The sequence below is a fragment of the Balaenoptera borealis genome (assembly GCF_965194805.1).
Source record: "Balaenoptera borealis genome assembly, chromosome: 13".
Taxonomy (NCBI): Eukaryota; Metazoa; Chordata; class Mammalia; order Artiodactyla; family Balaenopteridae; genus Balaenoptera; species Balaenoptera borealis.
In genome coordinates this window covers 98,902,568-98,924,953 of record NC_138870.1, presented here as the reverse complement: position 1 = coordinate 98,924,953, position 22,386 = coordinate 98,902,568, and the positions used below count along the sequence as shown (strand labels likewise).

Here is a 22,386-nt window from a genome sequence, read left to right as displayed (position 1 = left end):
TGCACCGCCAGGGAAGTCCCAGGAAGGTTTCTTAAAGGAAGTAAACCGTTAGCTGCGCTTTATGTGGTGGACAGAATGACAGCGGGAGGAGTAAGGGTCGGGGCAGGCCGTTTGGCAAAGTCCAGAGCCTTGAGAAAAGGCCATCAGGAGATTTTTTTTTTTTTTTTTTTTTAGGAGATTTCTTAAAGCTCAAGATTTGTAGGTCAAAGGCATTAGCAGGGAGGCGGTGAGTCCTAGAGCGATTGATGGCCGCTGAGACAGTTGTGGACGCTGAGTCCCGCCCTCCTCCCAGGGACTCGGCACTGCGAGCTCGAGACCCCGCCCCAGTCCAACCACTTCTCGGTCAGCAGCAATCGGACTCATCCCGCCAAGGGCCAATTCTGGCCCCGCCCCTCCCTTCCGGGTTCTATCCCTCACTTCCGGTCCCAGGTCCACGCCCCGCCTCCGTCTGGTTTGGAACAATCCGACGGAACCTGCTGGGCTCTGCTCCTCCCTATGCCACGCCCCTTCTCCGTCTGGTGCATTCAGAATTATCCTCCCGAGTCAGCTCAGGCCCCGCCCCTGCCCCGTCCGTGCCACCCCCTGCCTCCGAGATCAAGCCCTGACCACGCCCCTTCTTCGTTTGGCGAGGTCGGGCTGGCCTGCTGGTCCCGCCCCTCCCAGGCCCCGCCCCGTCTAGACTCTTCCCAAAGCCGCTCCGGCGGCCGCATCCTTCGACTCAGCTGGGCGCCAGGAGTTGCAACTATGGCGGTCACCGCTGAGGGCGCCCGCAGGAAGGAGCGCGTCCTCTGCCTGTTTGACGTGGACGGCACCCTCACGCCGGCTCGCCAGGTAGGGCCCCGAAGTTCAGAAGCTCCCGTCGGGAGTGTGACGCGCACACCCGGAGGCCGAATGTGTGGCCTGCAGCGGCGTGACCCCAGGCCCCCCGGGACCATGTGTGGGATGCGGCAACACCCGGCCCCTGACACCCCCGGGCCTTCTGCTGGGAGTGATGGGAACCCGGTTCCCCACGTCAGAGCCCGCGAGCGTCCGCGCCCACGTTCTGCCCGGGAGCGAGCGGGTGGGTCGGATTCTGGAGGGAGGAAGCTGCGAGCAGGGGCCTAGTCCCCTCCCCACCCCACCAGGCCTGGCTCCGGGGCGCCCCCGCCTCCCCAGCCGTGGCTCCCACCCCATTTCAGCCCTAGGACGCACCGGTAGCGCGAAGCTGGCGTCTGAACCCAGGGTTCCATACAGGACTCAGCGCACCCAAGCGTTAGGTCCCCATCGGTGGGGGACAAGGGGGTCTCGGAGCCATCCCACCTGACCTTTGCAAGATTGGGCCTGCGTTTAGTTTCTCAAACCCCTCCCCTCCTCTCCCCCGCTTCCATCCCCATCCACCTCCTCTCCGAGGGAAGGATGGCGGGCTTCTGTACCATTTAGGCTGTTTTGGGGCTCCTTCCACCTGGAGATTGGGGCGGTGGCTAGTCTGGTCCCATGGGGATATTGTGGTACAGGATGGGTGGGAGTGCAGTTTTCCTTCTAAAAACATCTCACTGGGTTGTTGATGCTCCAACCTCTGCTCCACACACTGTCTTTCTCCCTCTGGATCTCACTCAGGATGAACCCCCAGACCCACCCTCACCATCTGGGTGCATGGATAAGCAGGCCCCTTTCTTGCCCTCCAGTCTGGGTCCACCAGGACCTACTGAGGGATCTCCTAGAGCAGGGAGCCAGCAGGTCTAGGTTGCAGGGCAGAGGCTGATAGGAACCCAGGTCTTGGCCTCCCCTCCCCTATGTGAGGGCCCTGGGGGCACAGGAAGCAATCAGGCCACCTGGCCTTCCAGCAGCTCCCAGGGTCCTCAGGGCTGGGAGGAAGAAGACAGTGGAGGGAGGGTAGCAGAGTCTAGGAACAGCCCCTACACCTCCCTCTGACCCTTAGCTCCCCTAACCTAATAGCCTAAACAAGAACAGAGTGTCAATGCTGTCCGCCCACCTGGATCTGTCCTTAGCACTTTTAAAAAGTTAATTTTTAATTGTACATGTATTTACGAAGACATTCTCTTGTAAAGGATGGAAACATAACAGAGGAGGGTAAAGTCCCCTCTGACTAGTCAGGATCCCAGGCCCAGCCCCATCTCTAAAGTTCTAAGGTTTTTTGTGTGCGTTTGTTTTTAGTAAGTGGCATCATACTGTGTGTGCCTTTCTGCAACTTGCTTTTGACAATTAACAGCATGTCTTGGGGCTCTCTCATGTTGGAAGCACAGCCCTGCTTTATTCTGTGTAACCACAGTATAGAATTTCAGAGCAGGTGTGTGCCATGCTCCGACTGACTAGCTTATTTGCAGTTTTTCACTGTTATAAACCATCCCAATGAACATCCATATACACCTGGGCAATTCTGTGTGACAGGGTATTTGCATTTAAAGTTTTAATAGATTTTGCCAAATTACCCTCCAAAGTGACTGCACCAATTTACACTCTCACCAGCAACATATGAGAGTGCCTGTTTCCCCTATGTCCACCCTAGATATTGTCAGCTTTGAATAGCTGAATGTTTGAAAACACGGATTATAACTCATGAGTTTACATTTCCTTGGTGGGGAATCTTTTCAAGTGATTAGTCACTAGTTAACTGTTCATTCATTTCCAAGCACTATCTCATTTAATCCTTAACAGTGACATGGTTGCTACTCCACATGGTTGTTATTATGATCCCCATTTTATAGATGGGACAACTAAGGCAAAGAAAGGCAGAGCCATTTGCTCAGGTCATCCTGGTATTGAGGGACTTGAGCCAGAGTTTGAACCCAAGTGCATCTAATTTGGAGATCTGGGTTCTAAACCTTGACCTGCCTCAGATCTGGGTGGAACATGGGCTCCCAAGATTCTGAGCACTGAGTAACGTCTAAGTGGAGGTCCCAGACGTGTGGACAGAATGCTGTGCTTCCCTGCCCCCCTGCAGAAAATCGACCCTGAGGTGGCTGCCTTCCTGCAGGAGCTGCGAAGAAGGGTGCAGATCGGTGTGGTGGGCGGCTCTGACTACTCTAAGATTGCTGAGCAGCTGGGAGAGGGAGACGAAGGTAAGAGGAGCAACCAGAGCCAGTTCCACATTCGGGGTGGGGGTGGAAGGAGGGGGGAGTTCGTGAGATCCCTGGAGCAATGTGCCTTCAAAGACCCAGTTCTGCTTCTGTGGGGCAAAGGAAGCAGAGTGAACAGCCAGGTGTTTCCTTCAGTGATTCAACAAACATTTGGTGAGCACCTACTATGTGCCCGGCACTGTGCTGGGCTTTGGAGAAACAGCAGGGAACAAAGCAGACAGAATCCTGACCTTACATAGTTTATGTTCTCAGTTCTCCCTGCTGAGTCTTGATTTCCTCATCTTTAAAATGGGCCTAATCAGTAATGGCTACCATTTGTTGAAAATAACCTTGTGTTAACTTCTTTTCATTTAATCCTCACAACCGCGCTTTAAGGTGGGTATGATTACCCCATTTAACAGAGGAGGATTCTGAAGTCACCCAGGAAGTTGTGTGGACCCAGAGCCCCTTTTCTCAGCTGAGTTCCCGGTTTCAGCTCAGTTGAGGCAAATGCCTCCAGTTCCTCAAACCAGAGATTTCCTTGACTTTTCCCTTTTCCCCTCCTCCTCGTTTATTCCATCAGCAAGTCCAAAATGTCTCCCTGTGTCCATGTCTCCATCTCCATGGCCCCACCATAGTGCAGGTGGTCACCTCCCACCTGACCCTGCAGCAGCCTCCTGGCTGTGCTCCAGCCACTTCTTGTGGCAGTCAGAGCCAAAAACTCCCCTTGCAGCCAGCCTTGATAGCACAGTGATGGAAGTTGTAAAACGAAAGGGAAGTCCCCATACAGAGGGGCTGTGAGAGCGCAGAGCAGAAATGACGTCCACTGCCGGGAAGTCCTGGAGGGCTTCCAGAGGAGGGAGCTGGATCGTGGAGAAGAAGTGAAGGGGGAGGGCATCCCAGGCAGAAGGAGTTGCATGAGCAAAGGCCCAGAGCGAAGCACACTGGCTTGTGTGCTTGTTCAGAAAAAACCGAGCTGCAGAAGGCGAGGAGGCTGGAAAAGCAGGTTCTGGATGGAACAAGTGTGCTTTGAATGCCAGACCAAGGGGTGTGGGTTTCATCTCTCTGCTTGGCTCTGGGTACCTGGTCTCACTCTCTTTCTTTCCCCCCTGGCCTCTACATGGCCCTGAAGTCATTGAGAAGTTTGATTATGTGTTTGCTGAGAACGGGACGGTGCAGTATAAGCATGGACGACTGCTCTCCAAGCAGGTCAGTGCCCCCCTTCCCTGGGGCCTTAGGACCCTTTTCCACAGTGGAACAGTCCCTTGGTGGCTTCTGTCCTGGGCCGGGGGGAGCAGCGCTGTGCCCACCACACTCAGAGCCCTGTGTCCCTTGCCCAGACCATCCAGAACCACCTGGGGGAGGAACTCCTGCAGGACTTGATCAACTTCTGCCTCCGCTACATGGCCCTGCTCAGACTGCCCAAGAAGCGGTGAGGTCCCACCCAGCCTGTGTCCTGCCCCTCCTGGGCCTGAGCGAGGAAAGGGGCAGGTCTCAGATGGGCCCTGACTTGCCTGTGGGTGGCTTCTTGTGCCCCCTGATGTCCAGGTGGGGCTGGATTTGAATTCAGGGCCCTTCTCCTTCTCTCTGGCTCTCCGCCCTCCCACCCGCCCCCTCCCCACCAGTGGAACCTTCATCGAGTTCCGGAACGGCATGCTGAACATCTCGCCCATTGGCCGGAGCTGCACCCTGGAGGAGCGAATCGAGTTCTCCGAACTGGACAAGGTGCCACCAACTGTGCAACCTTAGGCTATAGGACCTCAGTCACTCAGCCTCTCTGAGCCTTTATTTTCTCATCATTGAAAAGGATTGGGGGGTGGGGGTGGGTGTTCTGATTCAACCAGTACCCTTTTGGATACCTACCATGCGCCATGGTTGTAGGCACCTCTGCGTCTTTCCAGCACTGCTGGCTTCCCTCCCTTGGTGACCAGCACCACCGGCCACCTACTTACCTGAGCAACACCTAGGGCATCATTTCCACCTGCCCACCCCCATCAAGTCCAGAAGTAACGTCTAGGGTTTCAGCCTCCAGAGTTGGTCTCAGATCCCTTCGCCTCTGTGTGTGCCTCCACCCCCTGCCATAAAGCCCTGCCAGTCAGTTCTCCAGCAGTGCCACTGAGAAGCTTCTGAAGCACATCTATCTGCCCCCATCCACTCCCCGCTTACAGTCCTTCCATGGGTCAGCTTGCCAACGGGACAATGTCCCAGCTGCCTCCGGCGGTGTCCTGAGCCCCGAGGGGTCTGCCTGGCTCAGGGCTCCCTCTTCAGCCTTCTCCCTGTGCCTCTGTTCTTGGAACACACCAAGGTCCCTGTCGCCTTTGGATGTGCTACCCCCGCTGAACCTTGACTTGCGTTTTGCTCGTCATCCCCACCATGTACCCCCCCCCTTTCAGGGATGGAGCCAGTCCACCAAGCCTTTTCACGACGGCCCGTTTCTGTCCTTCCCGCTGACCTGCCCTTCTGCTCTCCCCCTGCTCTCTCTGCTCCGGCCATGTCCTCCTTTCTGATTCTAGAGGTAGCAGACAGTTTCCTACTTCAGGGCTGTGCCTTCTCACCTCCTTCACATCCGCTCAGGTGTCACCTTCTCAGTGTCACCTTCCCCGAGCATTACACGACACATTGCACCCCCTTGTACCTGCTGATCTTCTCCTCTGTTTTATTTCCTCCCAAGCAGGCATCACCACCCTCTAATCCACTGTATCACCTATTTTTAAATCTTGGTTATTTTCTGTCTCCCCAACTGAAGCTGTAAGCTCCCTAAGGGCTGGGGTTTCTGTGGCTGTTCACTGCTGGATCCACCGGGCCCAGCACATGCCTGACACAAGTGCTTGAGAAATACTTTCTGAATGAATGAAATAGATGATATTATACCCATGTTATGAATGAGGAAACTGAGGCTCAGAGAGAGGAAGTGGCTTACCCAAGGTCACATAGGGAATTAGTTGCCGCCCAAAGATTTGAACTTGGGCCTCCGCCTGCTGCCCTCTGATGTTTCCCTGAGGCTGGGTGGGACTTGCAATGATGTCCTAGCTCATCCCCATTCCCACCCTGTGCCCCAAGGCTTCGGGTAGGCAGTGCCCGCAGGCATGGAGACTTTTCTTGTGGAGTGGTTAAGATGGACCACTGGCTGAGAACCTCCTCCCACGCACGTATTGAGAGGTGGCCCTTTCTCAGGCCACCCAGGTTTCTAAACCCAGTTCCACCTCCTACTTGCCCAGTTACCTGGAAAAGTGGTTTCACTACTATGTGCCTCTGTTTTCTCATCCGTAAAGTGGGGATAATCACAGTTCCCATCTCATGAGCTGTAATGAGACAGGACACGCTGACTCTTCCCACAACCTCCAGGGTCTTCTCTTGTCTTTTGGGTCTTGTTTTGCCCTCTTCTGATACTGGAGAGGGACGTGAACCTTCTGATCTCCTGTGTACCCTTCAGTGCAGGTCTAATATAAATGCTTTACGCTCCTTCAGCCCTACGGACTGGGCGAAGCTGACAGGGCTGAGCCCTGCCCTGAGGTGGACACTGTGACTTGGGACTCAGACTGTCCCATCCCTTCAAACCTTCCTCCTCGAGCCTCTGCTCCAAGGCCTCCTTCAGGATACCCCGCCCGTACCCCACTGGCAGGATCTGGCACTGAGTTCAGTTACAGGCCTTTGGGATTCAGGCCCTGGCTCTGCCACTGAGGCTGGGTGACCTTGAACAAGGAAGGCATAGCTCCTCTCTGAGCCTCAGTTTCCTCATCTGTAAAGTGGGGGTGGGGGGAGCCCTGATATCCACCTGGAAGACTCAGTGAGCTCACATGCATTGTGTGCTCAGCCCAGGGCCTGGCCCACAGCAGCCCACAGAACCTCAGTCTGCTCTCTCCCCTTCTGCAGAAGGAGAAGATCCGGGAGAAGTTTGTGGAAGCCCTGAAAACAGAGTTTGCCGGCAAAGGACTGAGGTTCTCCCGAGGTACGTCAACCCCTTGGAGGGCCTGAAAGGTCTGGTACATGAGCCCACCCCAGGGCCTCACTCCCAAGGCCAGGCTGCACCCCCCAGCATCTTTAGAAACCCCTCCCAGCCCTCCGGGCACAGCAAGGGCAAACTGAGCCAAAACAGGCAGGAACTCCAGCCCCCCGAGGCTTCCCCACCTAAACCCAGGCAACCCACACCTCCCACCCAGTTGCTCAGGTCAAAAACCAAAGCGTCTCCCACCACCACCTCCCCCTACAGTCCACCCCCTACAGTGGCCAGAGGGATCCTTACGGAAAAACAGACCCTGTCATACCCCTGCTTAGAGCCCTTCAGAGGCTCCTCACTCCTCATGAAACCCAGGCCCCCTCCCTGCACCCCAGGGCCCCGCATGCCTGTGCTGCTGCCCTTTCCCAGCTTTCTGTGTCACTGGGACACTCCACGCCCTTTCCTGCCTTGGGGATTGTATCATTCCCTGGCAACTGCCACTCTGGCTCAGGTCCAGCTCAATGTCACCTTCTTGGAGAGCTCTCCCCTGACCACACCGTCTGGGGAGCTTCCCTCCCCCGCGCCCTGCCCCCTTCCTTGACTTACATGATCTGAAAGGTGGTCTGGTCACTTACCACCCATTTCTCCCACCTGGGTCGTAACTCCCGTGAGGATCCTGAGTCTGTCCATGCCCTGTGCCTGGTGCTCAGTAGGCACCCTGGGGTTGTTGAATGAATGAATGAATGAACAAAGGGCCTTGCCCAAGGTCGCCATGAGCCGCCCCTCTGCTAGCCTCGTCTGCCACCCTCACTCCCACCCCCACAGGAGGCATGATCAGTTTTGACGTCTTCCCTGAGGGCTGGGACAAGCGCTACTGCCTGGACAGCCTGGACCAGGACTGCTTCGACACCATCCACTTCTTTGGGAACGAGACCAGCCCCGTAAGTGTGGCTCAGGCTCAGCCCAGGTCCCCCCACCCCAAGTCACCTCCAGATCGAGGCCAGGACACAGGGTGACAGAACAGACCTCCTGGGAAACTCCCAGAGAACAGCCGCTGCTCACCAGCCCCATTACACAGATTGGAAGGCTGGGGCCCAGAGCTGGCTGGACACTTGCCCCACGTCACACAGCAAGTCAGGGCAGATCTGATGAAGGAGGTGGGCCTCCTGGTGGTTCTGAGGCAGCAGGAGAAGGGGCAGCTGTGTAGGAGCCGGTGTGGGGAGGGGACCCCATGCCGGAGTGGGTGTTGGGCCCCAAACCTGGGCACCTCCTCCAGGCACCACGTGCGTACATATGCCTTCACTGCCCTTCCTCTGTGTGCAGGGTGGGAACGACTTTGAGATCTACACAGACCCCCGGACTGTTGGCCACAGTGTGGTGTCCCCGCAGGACACGGTGCAGCGATGCCGTGAGATCTTTTTCCCAGAGACAGCCCATGAGGTGTGACCAGGGCCCACACCTGCCCCTTGGGACTTCCAGAGAGCTCTGCCCAGGCCTAAGAGAGCCCCTGGCCCTGGTGTTGGGGGGGCGCCAGGGCCCCTCCTCTGGCCCAGGACACCTGCCTCACGTTACCTGCTGAAGGCCCACCTCAGTGGGCCCAGGGTCTGTGCGGACAGCCACCCCCAGCTGGTCAGCTCTTGGCGGGCCTGGCTCCCATCCTCCACCCCGATGGCCCTGGCTGCAGCTGCTGCTCGTACTTCTGGACAGAACAGGTTTCTGTCTACGCGGGAAGCGTGTGCGAGTGTTGGTACGAGACAGAGCCCGCGCTGCTTCCCTGCCCTAGATGGGGCGCAGAGCAGTGGGGAAGGTGCATACTTGTGAGAACTTGATCTCACGTATACTAAACTTCATGGAACGAGGTGTGGAGTCTGAATGGCTATTTGGCCCCAGTCACAGACGCTGTTACGGCCCCGCCTTTGCAGATGAGGAAACAGGCACAGATGGCAGGGACTTGCCCCAGGTCACACAGGGAATCTGATGCAGTTGAGGAGGGTGGGCCATTGAAGCCCCAAACAAGGGCTGTTTGGGGTGTCCTCCCCCAGCCCCTTCCCCTGGGACCCAGACAGACAGGCAGCTATGGGCCAGGTTGAGTCACAGTTGAGGGTTTATTGCCAGTGTGAGGAAGGATGGGGGAGTCCAGGTGGCTGGGGGTCTCAGGAGGTCTGACTGGACACTGTGGGGCGGCCCCAGGGCTGACGTTACCACAGCCTGCTTCCTGGTTGGTGCCTAAAGCGGGGGGCTACTCCCGGTGTGTGTGAGGCGAGGGTGTCTTGGGGGCTCCCAAGAGTTAACCTAATGCCAAGGAAGCCAGGGAGCCTTGTTCCTCAGGGGAAAGGCCTCAGGCCTTGCTAGAGTAGCCCCAGCTCAACGTGGGGGTCAGGCTGGGCCATTCTGAGTTTTAGGGGGCTGGCCACCGCATCTTAGCAGCTCTGGTCTTCCAGCCTCTGTGCTGGCGACAGGGGTGAGATACACATACCTCAGCTGGTGTCTCCCCTGGGGCCTTGGGGCACCTACAGGGCTGAGGATCCTCCTAGACAGTCACTGACCCCCACATCCTTGGCATCTGTTTTACTCAGACTGGGTTTCATAAGGATCACTCCCTGGCAGGTCCTCCCTTGAACCCCATTTCTTCCCCCATCAGGTGATGTGCTCTCTGGAGGGGAGTGTGGTGGGAAGTGGGGGTGGGATGGAGGTAGAGCCCCTCCTTCCTGACCTCCCAGGCCAGGCCAACCCCCTGCCCAGGAGTGAATGCACACAAACACATCCTGGCCCAAAAGGAAGAGGGATACCACACATCTTAAGGGATGGACAAGACAGGGACCACACCTTAGCCACTGGCCTGTTGGTGGCCAGTGGGAGCCACTATCTCATGGCTTTGGGAGAAGAGGGTCCAGCAAGGGGGGCTGCAGGGCTGGTGGTCTCCCAGGCTGAGAGCTATTCTTGTGGCTGGCGCGCCTGAGGGGATGTGTGTTCGTCCATCGCTGGGTCCTCGGCGGCCATGATGGCTGGGCACGGGCAGAGCATCAGTGGGGTTTGTGAGTCAGGGCGAAGGGGATGGCTCCATCCAAGCCGGGGGAGCCGTGCCCCCACCCCTCTGCAGACCGTTGCCTCCCCAGGGGTGAGGGGAGGCAGCAAGGCTCAGCGAGGCCCAGGGAAGTGGACACAGCCTCAGTTTGGGGTTCCCAGAGCCACTGCCAGGCTGAGGAGGAGGGGCTGGCCAGCAAAACAGGAGCCCCCAAAACTGCCTTCTGCCCCCAGGCCCCTCTTTCCTGCCTCAAGTGTGCTGAGAGAGAGCAGGAAGGAGGGAAGGCTGGGCCTTGGCCATGGGGGGCACGAGGGGGTGGCCTTTCTGCCCCCAGGTTTCACCCTCTTCCCCGGCAAGAGGCCCGGAGGCTCCCCCAAAGCACTCAGTGGCCTGGCTTCTGAGGGGAGGGATCCAGGTCACAGTGGGAGACCCCAGCCCCGGGGGAGGGTGTGTGTGTGTGTGTGTGTGTGAGTAGCACAAGCAGAGTCTGGCCCCCGGGGCCAGGCCTGGCGCAGAGGCAAGGGGAGCCAGCTGGTACGGGGGGCAGGGCCCACTGCTGCCCCGACTCCCAGCCCAGGCCTGACGCAGGCCCTCAGAGGCTCAGTGGACACGCAGATGGGTGTTAGGAGGGCAAGAGGGTCCTGTGCGTATGTGGCAGGGAGGGGAGGAAGGAGAGAGAGTGAAAAGCAGGGAAGGCAGGTCTGGTGGCCTCCCACCCGGTCCAACTCACACAACAGTCACGGGGTGGATGGAGGCACGCACTCACGTCCACAAGCACTCACGTCCACAAGCACAGACAGACAGACGTGCACACCGAGGCCGCCCGGGGGACTGGCTCAGCCAGTGCCGTGGGGCGTGGAGCTAGCTGCTGCCCATCTGCCCTGTGTGGCTCCCCCCCGCCCCCACCGGCGGCTAGCACGGGGGCCAGCCAGCCTAGGAGCCCACGACCTGGCCGGACCACGTCTCGTGGGGAGTGTGTGGAGCCAGCTGGGTGAGCACCACCTCCACGGCTTGGAACTTCTGGTTCTTGGGCGGGATAGGGCACATCTTGTAGGTCACCTCGTCGCCTTCCACTGGCACGTACTCCCCCTCGATGCTGGTAGGGGGGAGGGGGTGTCAGCCCAGGAGCAGGCCCCCTCCCTGGATGCCCCCTGTGGTCTGGCCTGAGGGCAGCCTAGCCCTGGGCCTAGTTAGGCCAGGGAGCCTGAGCCAGCCTCCCTTCTCAGAGCCTCAGTTTTTTAATCTGTAAAATGGGAATCATAAACAGCCCCTCGCCGTGGTACAAAGTGAGATGCAAAAGGGCTCAGGGAGGTTCCCAAGGCTTAGGGCTCAGTGACTCCACAGGTCACGCCTGGCATTAGGGCTGGGGGCCAGGCCTAGACCACCTCCCACCTCCTAGCTTCCCTCCAGGCTGAAAGACCCAGCCCTCTCAGCCCCCGTGATGCGGGAACAGGATCCCAGGACTCAGGCAGTGGTTCCCAGGGCTTCTGGGGTCTGAGTGCCCCCTGTCCATCTGGCCCCAGCCCTCCTCCACCCATGCCCCTGGAGGCCCTATGAGAGGAGAAAGGCACCAGGAACACAGACTTCAGCCAGTGAGGGGAGAGGCCTAGGGAGCATTCTGGAGGCACTGCTAGGAAACTGCAGCAGGGGCCCAGCCAACAACGGGGAACGGGGAGGGACTCACTCAGACACATGCACGAAGATGTCCTCTGACCCGTTCTCCGGGGTGATGAAGCCGTGGCCCTGTGAGCGTGAGAACTGCTTACAGACGCCCTTGAACACGGGGCCAGCCGAGGCACGGGCTGTCCTGAAGATAGGGTAGGGGTATTGGAACTGTGGGCTGGGGACCCCCTCCCTGGACCCCCACAGCTCTCCCGGGCCCCGTCTGCGGGGCCTGCCTCAGCGCTGTGGAGAACCCTCCCCAGGCCAGAAACCACCCATAGAGACTAGTTCAGTCCTCTCATCATCCCATTGGACAATAAGGAGACTGAGGCCCAGAGAGGGGAACTGGCTCTCTCAGGGTGCACAGCAAGTGGGTCTCCTGACTCCCAGCCAGTGCCCCTCTCTCTGTACAAGACCCTCCCCTCCTGAGGTTACATGGATTCCTGTTGTAAGATTTCGAAGTGAAGAATGTACAGCCTAGGCTTGAATAACTCCCAGAATGAGGAGCTCACTACCTCCTGAAGCAGCAGTATCCATCCTGTACACTTATTTGTCATTCATCCATTCAGTCATCATTTATTAAGCATCTGCTCTGTGCCTGGTCTTGGGTTGGACATGGGACAATCAGCACTTGCCATCAAAAACCCCTCCTTTGACCAAACCATGTCAGCCTCCCTATGGCTCCCACAAAACCCTTCCCCAATTTGACTCCACCCCGTGACCTACCCCGAAGACCCGGGACTGGTCTCTGTCCAGCCTGCCTGCCTCTCTCCAAAGGTCCACCCCATGCCTCTGCTTTTGCCCAGGCTGTTTCATCCACTGGGAGCACCCAGCTTCCTTCTTCACCTGATACATCTTCCAAACCCAGCTAGGACATCTTCCCTGATGCCCAACATTGGGTCCTCACGCCCAACCCGGCCAGGTGTAGTGAATGGTGGACAAATTCCCTCTGGATTGTAAGCACCTTGCAGGCTGAGACTTTGCCTTATTCATCACTGGATCCCCTGGTCGGGAGCTCAATACAGCTTTGTGGAATGAATGAATGAATGCTAGCAGTTACTGGAAGGTCCTTACACAGCTGCCCTGTCCTCGGGTGAGGACAACAGGGGATAGAGGAGGATGGGAGCTGGGCAGCCCCGACTGGAGCGCTGTCCTGGGGAAGGACCACCAGAGCCTGGGCGAGGGGCAGGTACTCACGCTGAATACGTCCTGGTCCGTTTGGTGGGCAGGGGACTGGGCAGGTCCCGAGATGAGACACAGCCTCGCTCCCAGACCCTGCTGCCCTCCCGGTGGAACGGGAAGGTGGGCCAGACAGGGGACTTGGGGGAGTGGAGCGGGGGCACAACCGGGGGTGGTGTGGGCTCCGAAGTCATGACGGAGCCAGGGGGAGAGCCTGGTGGGCTCCCAGGAGCAGGGGCCGGTGAAGGGCTTGGGCGTCCTTGCGGGCAGGGCCCGGCCTGGCCCTGCTCGGCGGCCTCACCAGCCACAGGCTCCGTCTGGAAGGGGGAGAAAGAGGTACAGGTGAGTGTGGTCCAGGGTGTGCAGCTTCTGGACACAAGTCTGGAGGGCTGGGCCTGCCTGCTACTCCTGACAGAGTGAGTTCAGGCCACTCACAGCACCTGCCTGACTCAATATCCTCCCCAGAAAGACAAAATGGTCATAGAACCTTGCTGTAGGCTGAACTGTGTTCCCCTAAAATTCACATGTTGAAATCCTAACCCCTCCAATGTGATAGGGAGATGGAGATGGGGCATTTGGGAGGTAACTAGGTTTAGATGAGGTCAGGAGGGTGGGGCCCCCATGATGGGATTAGTGTCCTTAGAAGAACAGACATCCCCCCACCCAGAGCTTGCCTCCTTTCTCCCTGCCTTGTGAGGACACAGCCAGAAGGGGGTGGTCTACAAGTTAGGACGAGAGCTCTCCCCAGACAGAGCCAGGCCATGCTGGCACACTGATCTCGGACTTTTAGTCTCCAGAGCTGTAAGAAGTAAATGTCTTGTTTAAGCCCCCAGTCTGGGGTATTTTGTTAATGGTGATCCAAGCTGACCGAGACTTATTAAAAATCCTTCCAGCTTGAAGTTCAATTCTTTAACTTGGGGCCCTAAGAGGTGGGATGGGTAAAGTGGCCATTGATCTGGGACACAGTGTGGCACAACTGCTAGCAGTTTCAAATCCACAAACCTGGATCTGAATCTCAGCTTTGTCACCTGTAACTTGGTGACCTCAAGCAAGCCACTCAACAGTTCCAACATGGCAGGTGGGAATGTGGGCGAATGTGGACCCAAAAGGTCTGGGTTTGAATCCTGGCTCCTCTACCTACCAGCTGTGCAGCCTTGGTCAACACTCATAACTTTGACTTGGTTTCCTGCTCTGTAAAATGGGGATAATGTTGGTTCTTATTTCGCAGAGAGGTTGCTGTGAGGATTAAATGACTTTCTACATGCTTAGAACAGGACCAGGGCATGGTGAGCTCTTAGGAATGTTGGAGATTTTTCCTGAGCCCCAGGTTCCCCCTCTCTAAAATGAGGTTGAGAATGCTTACCATGCAAGGCTGCTGAGGTTTTTGTTTTTTGGTCACACCACACAGCTTGTGGGATCTTAGTTCCCGGACCAGGGATTGAACCCAGGTCCATGGTAGTGAAAACCCGTGTCCTAATCACTGGACCACCAGGGAATTCCCCTGGTTGCTGAGGATTCAATGATTTAGTGTGTGTGACGGCATCTGGCATCTTGTAGGTACCCAATAAATTGCTATTATCAGTGCTAATCAATAGAAATTCCCCAGTCAACAGCTCAGTGCCTGGATGACCTTAAAAAAATTCATCCTATATTTTTCTCTGCAGAGGAAGAGAATGTAGTTCCCCCACCCATGCACTCACCCCCCCCTCCCCCTCCCCAGGGGTTGGAAAGTCTTGGGCTCCAAGAGACGCTAGCTGTTGATTGAGCCTGGGGCAGGCGGCCTGCCACAGTGGGGCCAGGCAGGACGCCTGGACCAGGAGAGCTCCAGCTCCGCTGCGTGTTAGCCGTGGACTTGGGTAGCACTTCCACTGGCCTCAGCTTCCTCATCTGTATAATGGAGCTGATAAGCCCTGCCTCACAGGCTAAGGTGAGGCTTGGCTAAGGGGGGGGGGGATACAAAGAAGTGCCCATTGTCCATGGTCATATAAGAGTGAGGGTGACGAGTTCTCCACCTCCTCACCCCATTCCTTCACTCCCCCCCCACTTCACCCAAAGGCCTTGGGGCCAGAGGTGAATCCCTGAACTAAGTCTCTTTCTGGCCTCCATCTCCACCCTGCCCCGCCCCCCAGGGAAGAGTTTAGGACTCCAGAGCCCTGCATGGACTAGAAGAGCCGAGGGGTCACCCCATTCAACCCGCCCTCATTGGAGCAGGTCTCCTGGCCACTGTTCAAGGTCACATAGCAAGTGGGACTTTTCTGGGTCAAGGTGACGAGCTGGCTCTGCCATCCCTGGGGGTGGAGATGCAGCCTCCCTCCTCCCCAGCAAGCCCTCCACACATCCCCTCCAGCCAGGAGAACTGCCGGGGGTGGGGTGAGAATGGCCCCTCACAGCCCCTCATGCTGACGTGCAGTTTTTCTCTCTGAGCCCACTTGAGGAGGCAGGGATGGGCCAGGTTTAGCATTTTTATCCCCATTTTATTTTATTTATTTATTTATATATTTATTGGCTGCGCCGCCCCGCGGCTTGTGGGATCTTAGTTCCCCAACCAGGGATCGAACCCGGGCCCTTGGCAGTGAAAGCATGGAGTCCTAACCACTGGACTGCCAGGGAATTCCCATGTCCCCATTTTAGAAAGAAGAAAACTGAAGCAGTCACAGAAAAGCTTGCACATGAATGTCCATGGCAGCATTATTCATAAAAGCCTCAAAGTGGAAACCACCCAAGGGTCCAACAACAGATAAATGGATAAACAAAATGTGGTTAACCATAAAGTAGAGTATTATTCAGCCATAAGAAGAAATGAAGTACCGATACGTGTTACATTACAGCTGAGCCTTGAAACCGTGAACCTTGAAATCATGATGCTAAGTGGAAGAAGCCAGTCACAAAAGACCATGTATTTCGTGATTCCATGCATGTGAAACGTCCAGAATAGGCAGACCCATAGAGACAGGAAGTAGATTAGTGGTTCCAGGTTTTGGGGAGGGGGAAGGAGAATGAGTAGTGACTGCTAATGGGTACAGGGTTTCTTTTGGGGGTGATGAAAATGTCCTAAAATTGACTACAGTGATGTTGCACAACTCTGTAAATATACTAAAAGCCGTTGACTTGTCCATCTTAAGCGGATGAATTATATGGTGTGGGAATGATATCCAATAAAGCTGTTACCAAAAAGGAAGACAGGCAACAAAGCTACCCAAGATGACACAGCCAGGAAAGCAGGAGATGACGGGCCCTGCATCACAGCCCTGGGTGCCTGCTTCCCTAACTGGGTGAGGGTGGCCGGTGGCAGGGAGAGAAGCTCGGCCTCCCTTTCTCCAGGAAGCAGGGCGGTGTGGCCTGCCCACTGCACAGTTTTCCCAGGCCTGGTATTGTGCTTGGCGGTGACAGCCTGTGCTGGGAGGTCATGGCGGGTGGAGGGGAGGGAAGGAGGTGGGGGAGGGGCAGAGGCAGCCCACGGTGGTTACCAGGGAGATGCAGCTGAGCTGGGCCCTGCTCTGGCCAGCCAGGCCTCCAGACCCAAGACTGAGTGAGCGTGGCTCCCAGGTCTCATGCAAAGCGGGCAGTGGGGAAGGGGAAAGAGGCACTGATTTTCCAGGGTTAGGGTGGAGGGCAGCCCCCCTCCTTCCCTTCCCCCAAATGGGCCAGGCAGCAGAGGGGGAGGAGAAGGGGATGGAATAACAGCAGCAACAGACATTCATCCCCTCTAGGTCCCAGCCCACAACCCCACCTACCCAGAGGGGCTCCCAGGGAGAAGGCGGGGAGTTGACCTTCGGGCAGGAGTTGGGGCTGGAGGGGCAGACGAAGTAGCCCCCACAAGTGCCAAGAGCGCTGCTCTGCGATCTCCCCTCTCTCCTTCCTCTTCTGGAAAATGGGGATTACAAGAATCCCTCCTCCAAGAGCTTCAGTGAGGATGACATGGGATGGAATGGGGGAAGCGCTGGGTGGGTGCTGGGTGAGAGGTTGCTCCTTCCGGACAGGGTGGCTAAGTTGGGCATGGAGGGGAGAGGGAGTGGGCGGAAGGAGAGACCCGCCAGCCAAAGCCACCCTTTATGCCCATCTTCCCTGTTTCCCCAAGGACTCATCCACACACTAGGTCCCTGCGCTGCCCCTCATAGCTTCTCCTTTCATTTAGTTCCTGCAATAGTCCTTTAAGGCTGGTGCTATTATGACCCCATTTTGCAGATGAGGAAACTGAGGCTCAGAGAGGCTGTCACTCACTCAAGGCCACACAGCAATTAATGTCTGAGCCAGGACTTGAACCAGGGGAATCTGACTCTGGAGCCTTGGAGTGGGAAGTCAAGAGTCCTGGGTTCAGCCCCTGCATTGCTACTGACTTGCTGTGTGACCTTGGACAGAGTCTTACGCTCTCTGGCCCCTGCCAGAGCCCTGGACTTGAAGGAACTGCACAGTGCAGGGCAGCCTGGGAGACTAGGGAGAACGGAACAAGGGGGTGCAGAGCAAGCCTCCAGTTCAAACCCTTTCTCCAGAATATTGCCACAGAAGGGGGCAAGTGAAGACAGGGCTTTTATTGTCTGAATGCTATACACAGTGTTTACAAAAAGTCTTTACAGGACTTCCCTGGTGGCGCAGTGGTTAAGCATCCGCCTGCCAATGCAGGGGACACGGGTTCGAGCCCTGGTCCAGGAAGATCCCACATGCTACGGAGCAGCTAAGCCTGTGGACTACAACTACTGAGACTGCATGCTGCAACTACTGAGCCCGTGCGCCTAGAGCCTGTGCTCTGCAACAAGAGAAGCCACTGCAATGAGAAGCCCGCACACAGCAACGAAGACCCAACAGATCCAAAAATAAATAAATAAAATAAAATTTTTTTAAAAAGTCTTTACAGAAATTATTTTCCATTTTTAAATTTCCCAGTTGCCCTCAAAGGTTGAAATTACAATTGTTTCCATTTTACATACGAGGAAGCTGAAGATCAGAGAGGTTAAGTGACTTGCCCAAAGTCACACAGCAGGTAAGTGACAGAGGCCAGATTTGTCTGAAAGCAAATGGTGCTTTTCCTGCGAGGATAAATTCTGTTCCTGGTTCAGCCAAGACAAGGCTGAAGTTTTCCCAAAAGAACTTTCCCTGAGAAAGGGGAAATAAACTCCGAAAGCAGAGAAATAGATGTGTCTGTAGAACATGTGTTTCAACTCAAACAGAGCTAAACCCTAGCTCCCGAGGAATTCGGTGTGCCCATCTGGGGGCATCTCTGGCCTGGAATAATGCCCTTCAGAACTAGCAGTTGGAGGGCAAGAGGACAGCTCAGGACCCAGAGGGCCCAGGATTGAATCCTGGCTCTACAGTGTTCTAGCTGAGTGACCCTCCCTCTCTGAGCCTCAGTTTCCCCATCTGTCCAATAGGGCAAATCGTAGCACCCTGTCCAGGTTATGAGGGGAGCTGAGGAGCTGTGTCAGTGGTCCACCTGTGAGTGTTTTGGTTCTGACCCTGCCAGCCAAGATCCTCTTCATTTCCCTGCAAGAAGATCAAACCCCAGCAGTTCCACAGACAAAAGGGCCAGGGGAGCTGAAAACAAAACATCAGGGCTGTTCAGAGATAACCCTAGGCAAGGTCGTGATACAGCTTCACGGGGCTGTGAATGGTGACTCAGCCCTGACAGCAGGTGGCCATCAACCTGGTGTTGGGGCTCCTCCAATTATCAGCTCCCCCACAAAGAACGGGGCAGGAGATGGCCCTCAGAGTCCTCTGTTGACCAAGCGAATCCCTCTCCTTCTGGGCAGATCAGGGAAAGCAAGCTGGCTCAACCACCCAGGGCTGTGTGACCTGGGGCAAGCACCTGCCCTTCTCTGGGCCTCAATTTTCTCCTCAGCTACATGAATCATCATTGGTCCAGATGACTCATGAGGGTCACTCCAACTCTCCTCTGAGGTTGTCAGAAGCACACACGTCACTGAATATGATTGCCAGGCTCTGGGACAACAAACAGGAGAGGAGCCAGCCCTGCCCTTAGAGGGCCCCAGTCCACTGGGGGTAGCAGATACACAAGTAGAACATAGGGTGGTTAGTCCTGATACGACAAGATCACAGCCACGGGGACTTCCCTAGTGGCGCAGTGGTTAAGAATCCGCCTGCCAATGCAGGGGACATGGATTTGATCCCTGGTCCGGGAAGATCCCACATGCCGCGGAGCAACTGAGCCCGTGCTCCACAACTACTGAGTCTATGCTCTGGAGCCCACGAGCCACAGCTACTGAGCCCGCGTGCTGCAACTACTGAAGCCCGCGCGCCTAGAGCCTGTGCTCCGCAACAAGAGAAGCCACCGCAATGAGAAGCCTGTGTGCTGCAACAAAGAGTAGCCCCTGCTAGCCTCAACTAGAGAAAGCCCACACACAACCATGAAGACCCAACACAGCCAAAAATAAATAAATAATAAATTTATAAATTTATTTAAAAAAAAAGAAAACAAAACAAATTTCAAGTAGTGAGTTTAAAAAAGAAAAAGATCACAGCCACCATCGATTGATTATTAACCTTGTGCCAAGTGGTATGCCAAACCCTTTGCCCTGTTTCCTCATTTGTTCCTCACAACAAACCTACATGATAATTCCTGTTATTAACCCTGTTCTTCAGAGGAGTAAACTGAGGCCCAGAGAGGTGAAGAGTCTTGCTGGGGTCACGCAGCCTGTGGGCCAGCACTTCCGCACCCTGGAGATGTTTTGGGGGGCGGCGCAGAAAGGCCTCGGGTGGGAGGTGGGGAGGGAGGAGCAGCAGGTCCCTGAAAGCTCCTGCCTCCCCTGGAGAAGAAAGAGCAGGGCTTGGGGTTCTATTTCTGGCTTTGTGCTGACTCAGACCATGACCTTGGGTGAGTCACTTATCAACTACAGCAAGCTTAAAAGCGACTCCCTCAATAAAAAGATCCCAGCCCAAGGCCCCATTGTGGAGGAACAGAGAGGGGGAGGAATGGGTATGGTGGCTTAGAAAGGGGAAGGACAGGGAACACAGGGTGATGGTGGAAGGGCTTTCTGAACTTTGAGGTCTTGTCTGTGATGGGCCAGGGGAGGGTGAGGAAACAGCCTCAGAACCACCAGAGGGAAGCTGGCACTTCCCCGGCCCCTCCCCCTCTCCCAGCCTCCCAGACACTCCTTAAAATACATCAGTGCCAAAGCTGCTCTAGCAGCTGGAGGTGACCTAATTAAACCTGGTTCTTTCCCTCTCCCACAGCTTGTTTGCGTGTGTGTGTATTGAGGGGGGGGGGGCCGCTGCCCCGGCCAATACTTGAGCTTAATTGAGACCCTTTAACTCTCCTCCTTGTCATGTCCCCAAGCTGCCCTGGGGGGCTGCTATGATTAAGCCCTTTGGGTTTCCTGGGCATTAGTGGGTGTAGGGATGCCAGGATGGGCACCACGAGATCCATGCTCACATCCCAGCTCCGCCGGGCTGTGTGACCCTGGGCAAGTTGCTTTCCCATCCTGAGTCCCCCTAGGAAGAGGTATGGACTGGTCAAAGTCACATTTAGACTGGCCGAGCTTGCATTCAAATCAATATAACCCCAAAGCCCATGAGCTTTCCAGCGTGCCGTGCCACTCATCCTGGTGACCATCATTTCACTGGCTTTGGGGCAGGGGAAGAGCTCCCCGCTCCCATTGCTTTTAGCCTCCCATCTTAATGCTCTGCATGGACAAAGGTCTGAATTGCCCCAAGCCCTCTTCCCACCAGGCTCTGGGTCGTGGTTTTGCTGGTTGTTACCAGTGGATGTGACCAGCTCAGCTAAGCCCTGAGCTCCCTCTGCTGGTGCCACTCTAGACCAGCCTGCAGGTGTCCCCTCCCCACCAGCCAGCTGTGTGGGACCCCCCAGTCCCCCCTAGGGAGGCCCCCTCCATGGCCAGTGGACTTCTGTGAACATTGGCCATCCATCTCTCTCCAGGCCTGGGAGAAACCTCTGTGGCCAAGATTGTCCCCTGACCTCTCCCAGGCTCCTGTGGGCCGGTTCCTGCTTACACCTGTCTTTGTTTTTTTTTTTGGAGGAGGGTCAGACAGATCCAGAGGGGCGGGGCAGATACGGGGAAATAGATGTTTTTGGAAAAGACTTAAAAGAAATGGTTGGGGGAGGTGGGGTAGGAGGCTGGGAGGAGGAAATATCCAGAATTTCGAGGACCCAGAGGCCTCCGGGATGGAGTCAGTTTTGGGGAACTGGCTCCCCATCCCCCAGGGGGCTGGAGACAGCCCCTTCCCAGGGAGAGGTCTCCACTGGAGCACATCCAGGCGGGCACGATGCCAGGCTCTCAGAGAGGTTGCCCACCCTCCACCCGGGCACACTTCCTCTTCCCCTCCCCCAGCCCCAGCGGATGCAGCAGTTCACACTCTGTATTTATTATTGTTCTCGCTCCGCGTCTCCCTCCCCTCTGCCTGGGAAGAGTCTGCAGGCTGGCAGATTGGCAGGAACCTGCGGTCTCCCTTCTGGGTGCCAGCATCACCCCTTATCTCCGCCTGGACTCCTTGTGCCAGGGTCAAGCCACTGAGGGACTTGGCACTAACCAAGGCTGCCTGAGTCCCTGAATCCCACAGCAGGGGACCCAGCAGCCCCTGGCTTATCACCCCTGCCCTCCAGGGGCTGCATCCTGGCAAGGGTGGAGGTTAGAGCCAGACCAGTGGGCAAGGGAGAGGAGTGGCCTTAGGAGAGGCAAGAGTTCCTGGTGGGGTTGGCTCTGAGGCAAAGGGGAAGATAATAACACGGAGCCACCTCTCCAAGCCAATTAACACAATTATCCCCCATCACATCGGGGAAGAAATAGAGTCAGGATGAGACAGCTGCTCCAGGTCCAACTGTCTGCCTGCCCCAGACGGTCCCTCTCGACCCCCAGCCCCAGATTCCAAGGGGAAAGACCTGTTTTGCTCCCTGCTGCACTCTCTTTTCAGTGTCTGGTAGGAGCACAATGATTTCTCCAGTCATTTCTCTCCCCCTGGTTCCCAGACAGGAGGCTGCGGCTTGGCAGGTGTCTGCTGCTCTCTGCTTCTTGAGCCAGACACAAGTCCCAGACACACACACACACACACACACACACACACACACACACACACACACACACACCCTCTCACAGGGAGCCACACAGCCTCAGCTTCCCCTGGGGGCCAGGGAGAGGGAGGGCAGGCGGCGGGATGACCCGGTGGGCTCATGTGCTCAGCCGCCTGCCCCTCTTCTGTAAACTGAACGGGGCTGAACCAGCCCCAGGGGAGGTGCCCACCTTCCCAGAGCCCCCAAGTCGCGCCTCCCTCCTTCGCCCCTGCCAGAGCCAGCTTCCAGTGTGCCCTCGGTGTGCCCGCACGGTCTAGCCCCTTACCTCTCCCTGGCAGCTGAGGTCCTGGCACTGCCTCCTGCAGCCGGCTTCAGACTCGGCCTCTCTCGCGCGCTTGGAGCTGATGAGCAGGGGATGGGTCTGAAAGATGTGCTGTGTGTGTGACTCCGTGTGTGTGTGTGTGTGTGTGTGTGTGTGTGTGTGTGTGTGTGAGCATGCGGCACCTCGGGCCCCTCACTCACTCACACACGCCTTCCTCCTGACGTCAGG

The 22,386-nt window shown here is 56.5% G+C and overlaps 2 protein-coding genes across 4 annotated transcripts; one reads left to right on the top strand and one right to left on the bottom strand.

Moving 5' to 3' along the window:
- Positions 1–631: 631 nt before the first annotated feature.
- On the top strand, positions 632–17,704 carry PMM1 (phosphomannomutase 1). 3 transcript variants are annotated; one of them, XM_082351455.1, is made up of 8 exons: positions 632–831; positions 2,942–3,059; positions 4,189–4,265; positions 4,397–4,488; positions 4,682–4,781; positions 6,930–7,005; positions 7,819–7,934; positions 17,425–17,704. In XM_082351455.1, exons 1-8 carry the CDS (start codon positions 745–747, stop codon positions 17,533–17,535), a joined length of 777 nt encoding a protein of 258 aa, XP_082207581.1. In that variant the 5' UTR covers positions 632–744; the 3' UTR covers positions 17,536–17,704. The 3 variants fall into 3 exon arrangements, with proteins under 3 accessions (XP_082207581.1, XP_082207582.1, XP_082207580.1); XM_082351456.1 differs by having other exon boundaries at positions 633–831; positions 17,434–17,704; XM_082351454.1 differs by lacking the exon at positions 17,425–17,704 and adding an exon at positions 8,317–8,852 and having other exon boundaries at positions 641–831.
- CSDC2 (cold shock domain containing C2) lies at positions 9,080–22,369 on the bottom strand. Its single transcript, XM_082349724.1, has 4 exons — positions 22,162–22,369; positions 12,878–13,176; positions 11,703–11,825; positions 9,080–11,114 (listed from the first exon to the last, which is right to left on the bottom strand). The coding sequence occupies exons 2-4, from the start codon at positions 13,051–13,053 to the stop codon at positions 10,952–10,954; spliced, it is 462 nt and encodes a 153-aa protein (XP_082205850.1). The 5' UTR covers positions 13,054–13,176; positions 22,162–22,369; the 3' UTR covers positions 9,080–10,951.
- Positions 22,370–22,386: the final 17 nt, after the last annotated feature.

Excerpts from the sequence above, each read along its gene's own strand:
- PMM1 (XM_082351454.1), top strand. The coding sequence starts at position 745 with ATGGCGGTCACCGCTGAGGGCGCCCGCAGGAAGGAGCGCGTCCTCTGC. Across the intron at positions 4,266-4,396 it reads GACGACTGCTCTCCAAGCAG|ACCATCCAGAACCACCTGGG; the intron begins GTCAGTGCCCCC and ends TCCCTTGCCCAG. Across the intron at positions 4,489-4,681 it reads CTCAGACTGCCCAAGAAGCG|TGGAACCTTCATCGAGTTCC; the intron begins GTGAGGTCCCAC and ends CCTCCCCACCAG.
- CSDC2 (XM_082349724.1), bottom strand. The coding sequence starts at position 13,053 with ATGACTTCGGAGCCCACACCACCCCCGGTTGTGCCCCCGCTCCACTCC. Across the intron at positions 11,826-12,877 it reads CGGACCAGGACGTATTCAGC|GACAGCCCGTGCCTCGGCTG; the intron begins GTGAGTACCTGC and ends CCCTATCTTCAG. Across the intron at positions 11,115-11,702 it reads ATCTTCGTGCATGTGTCTGA|CATCGAGGGGGAGTACGTGC; the intron begins GTGAGTCCCTCC and ends CCCCCCTACCAG.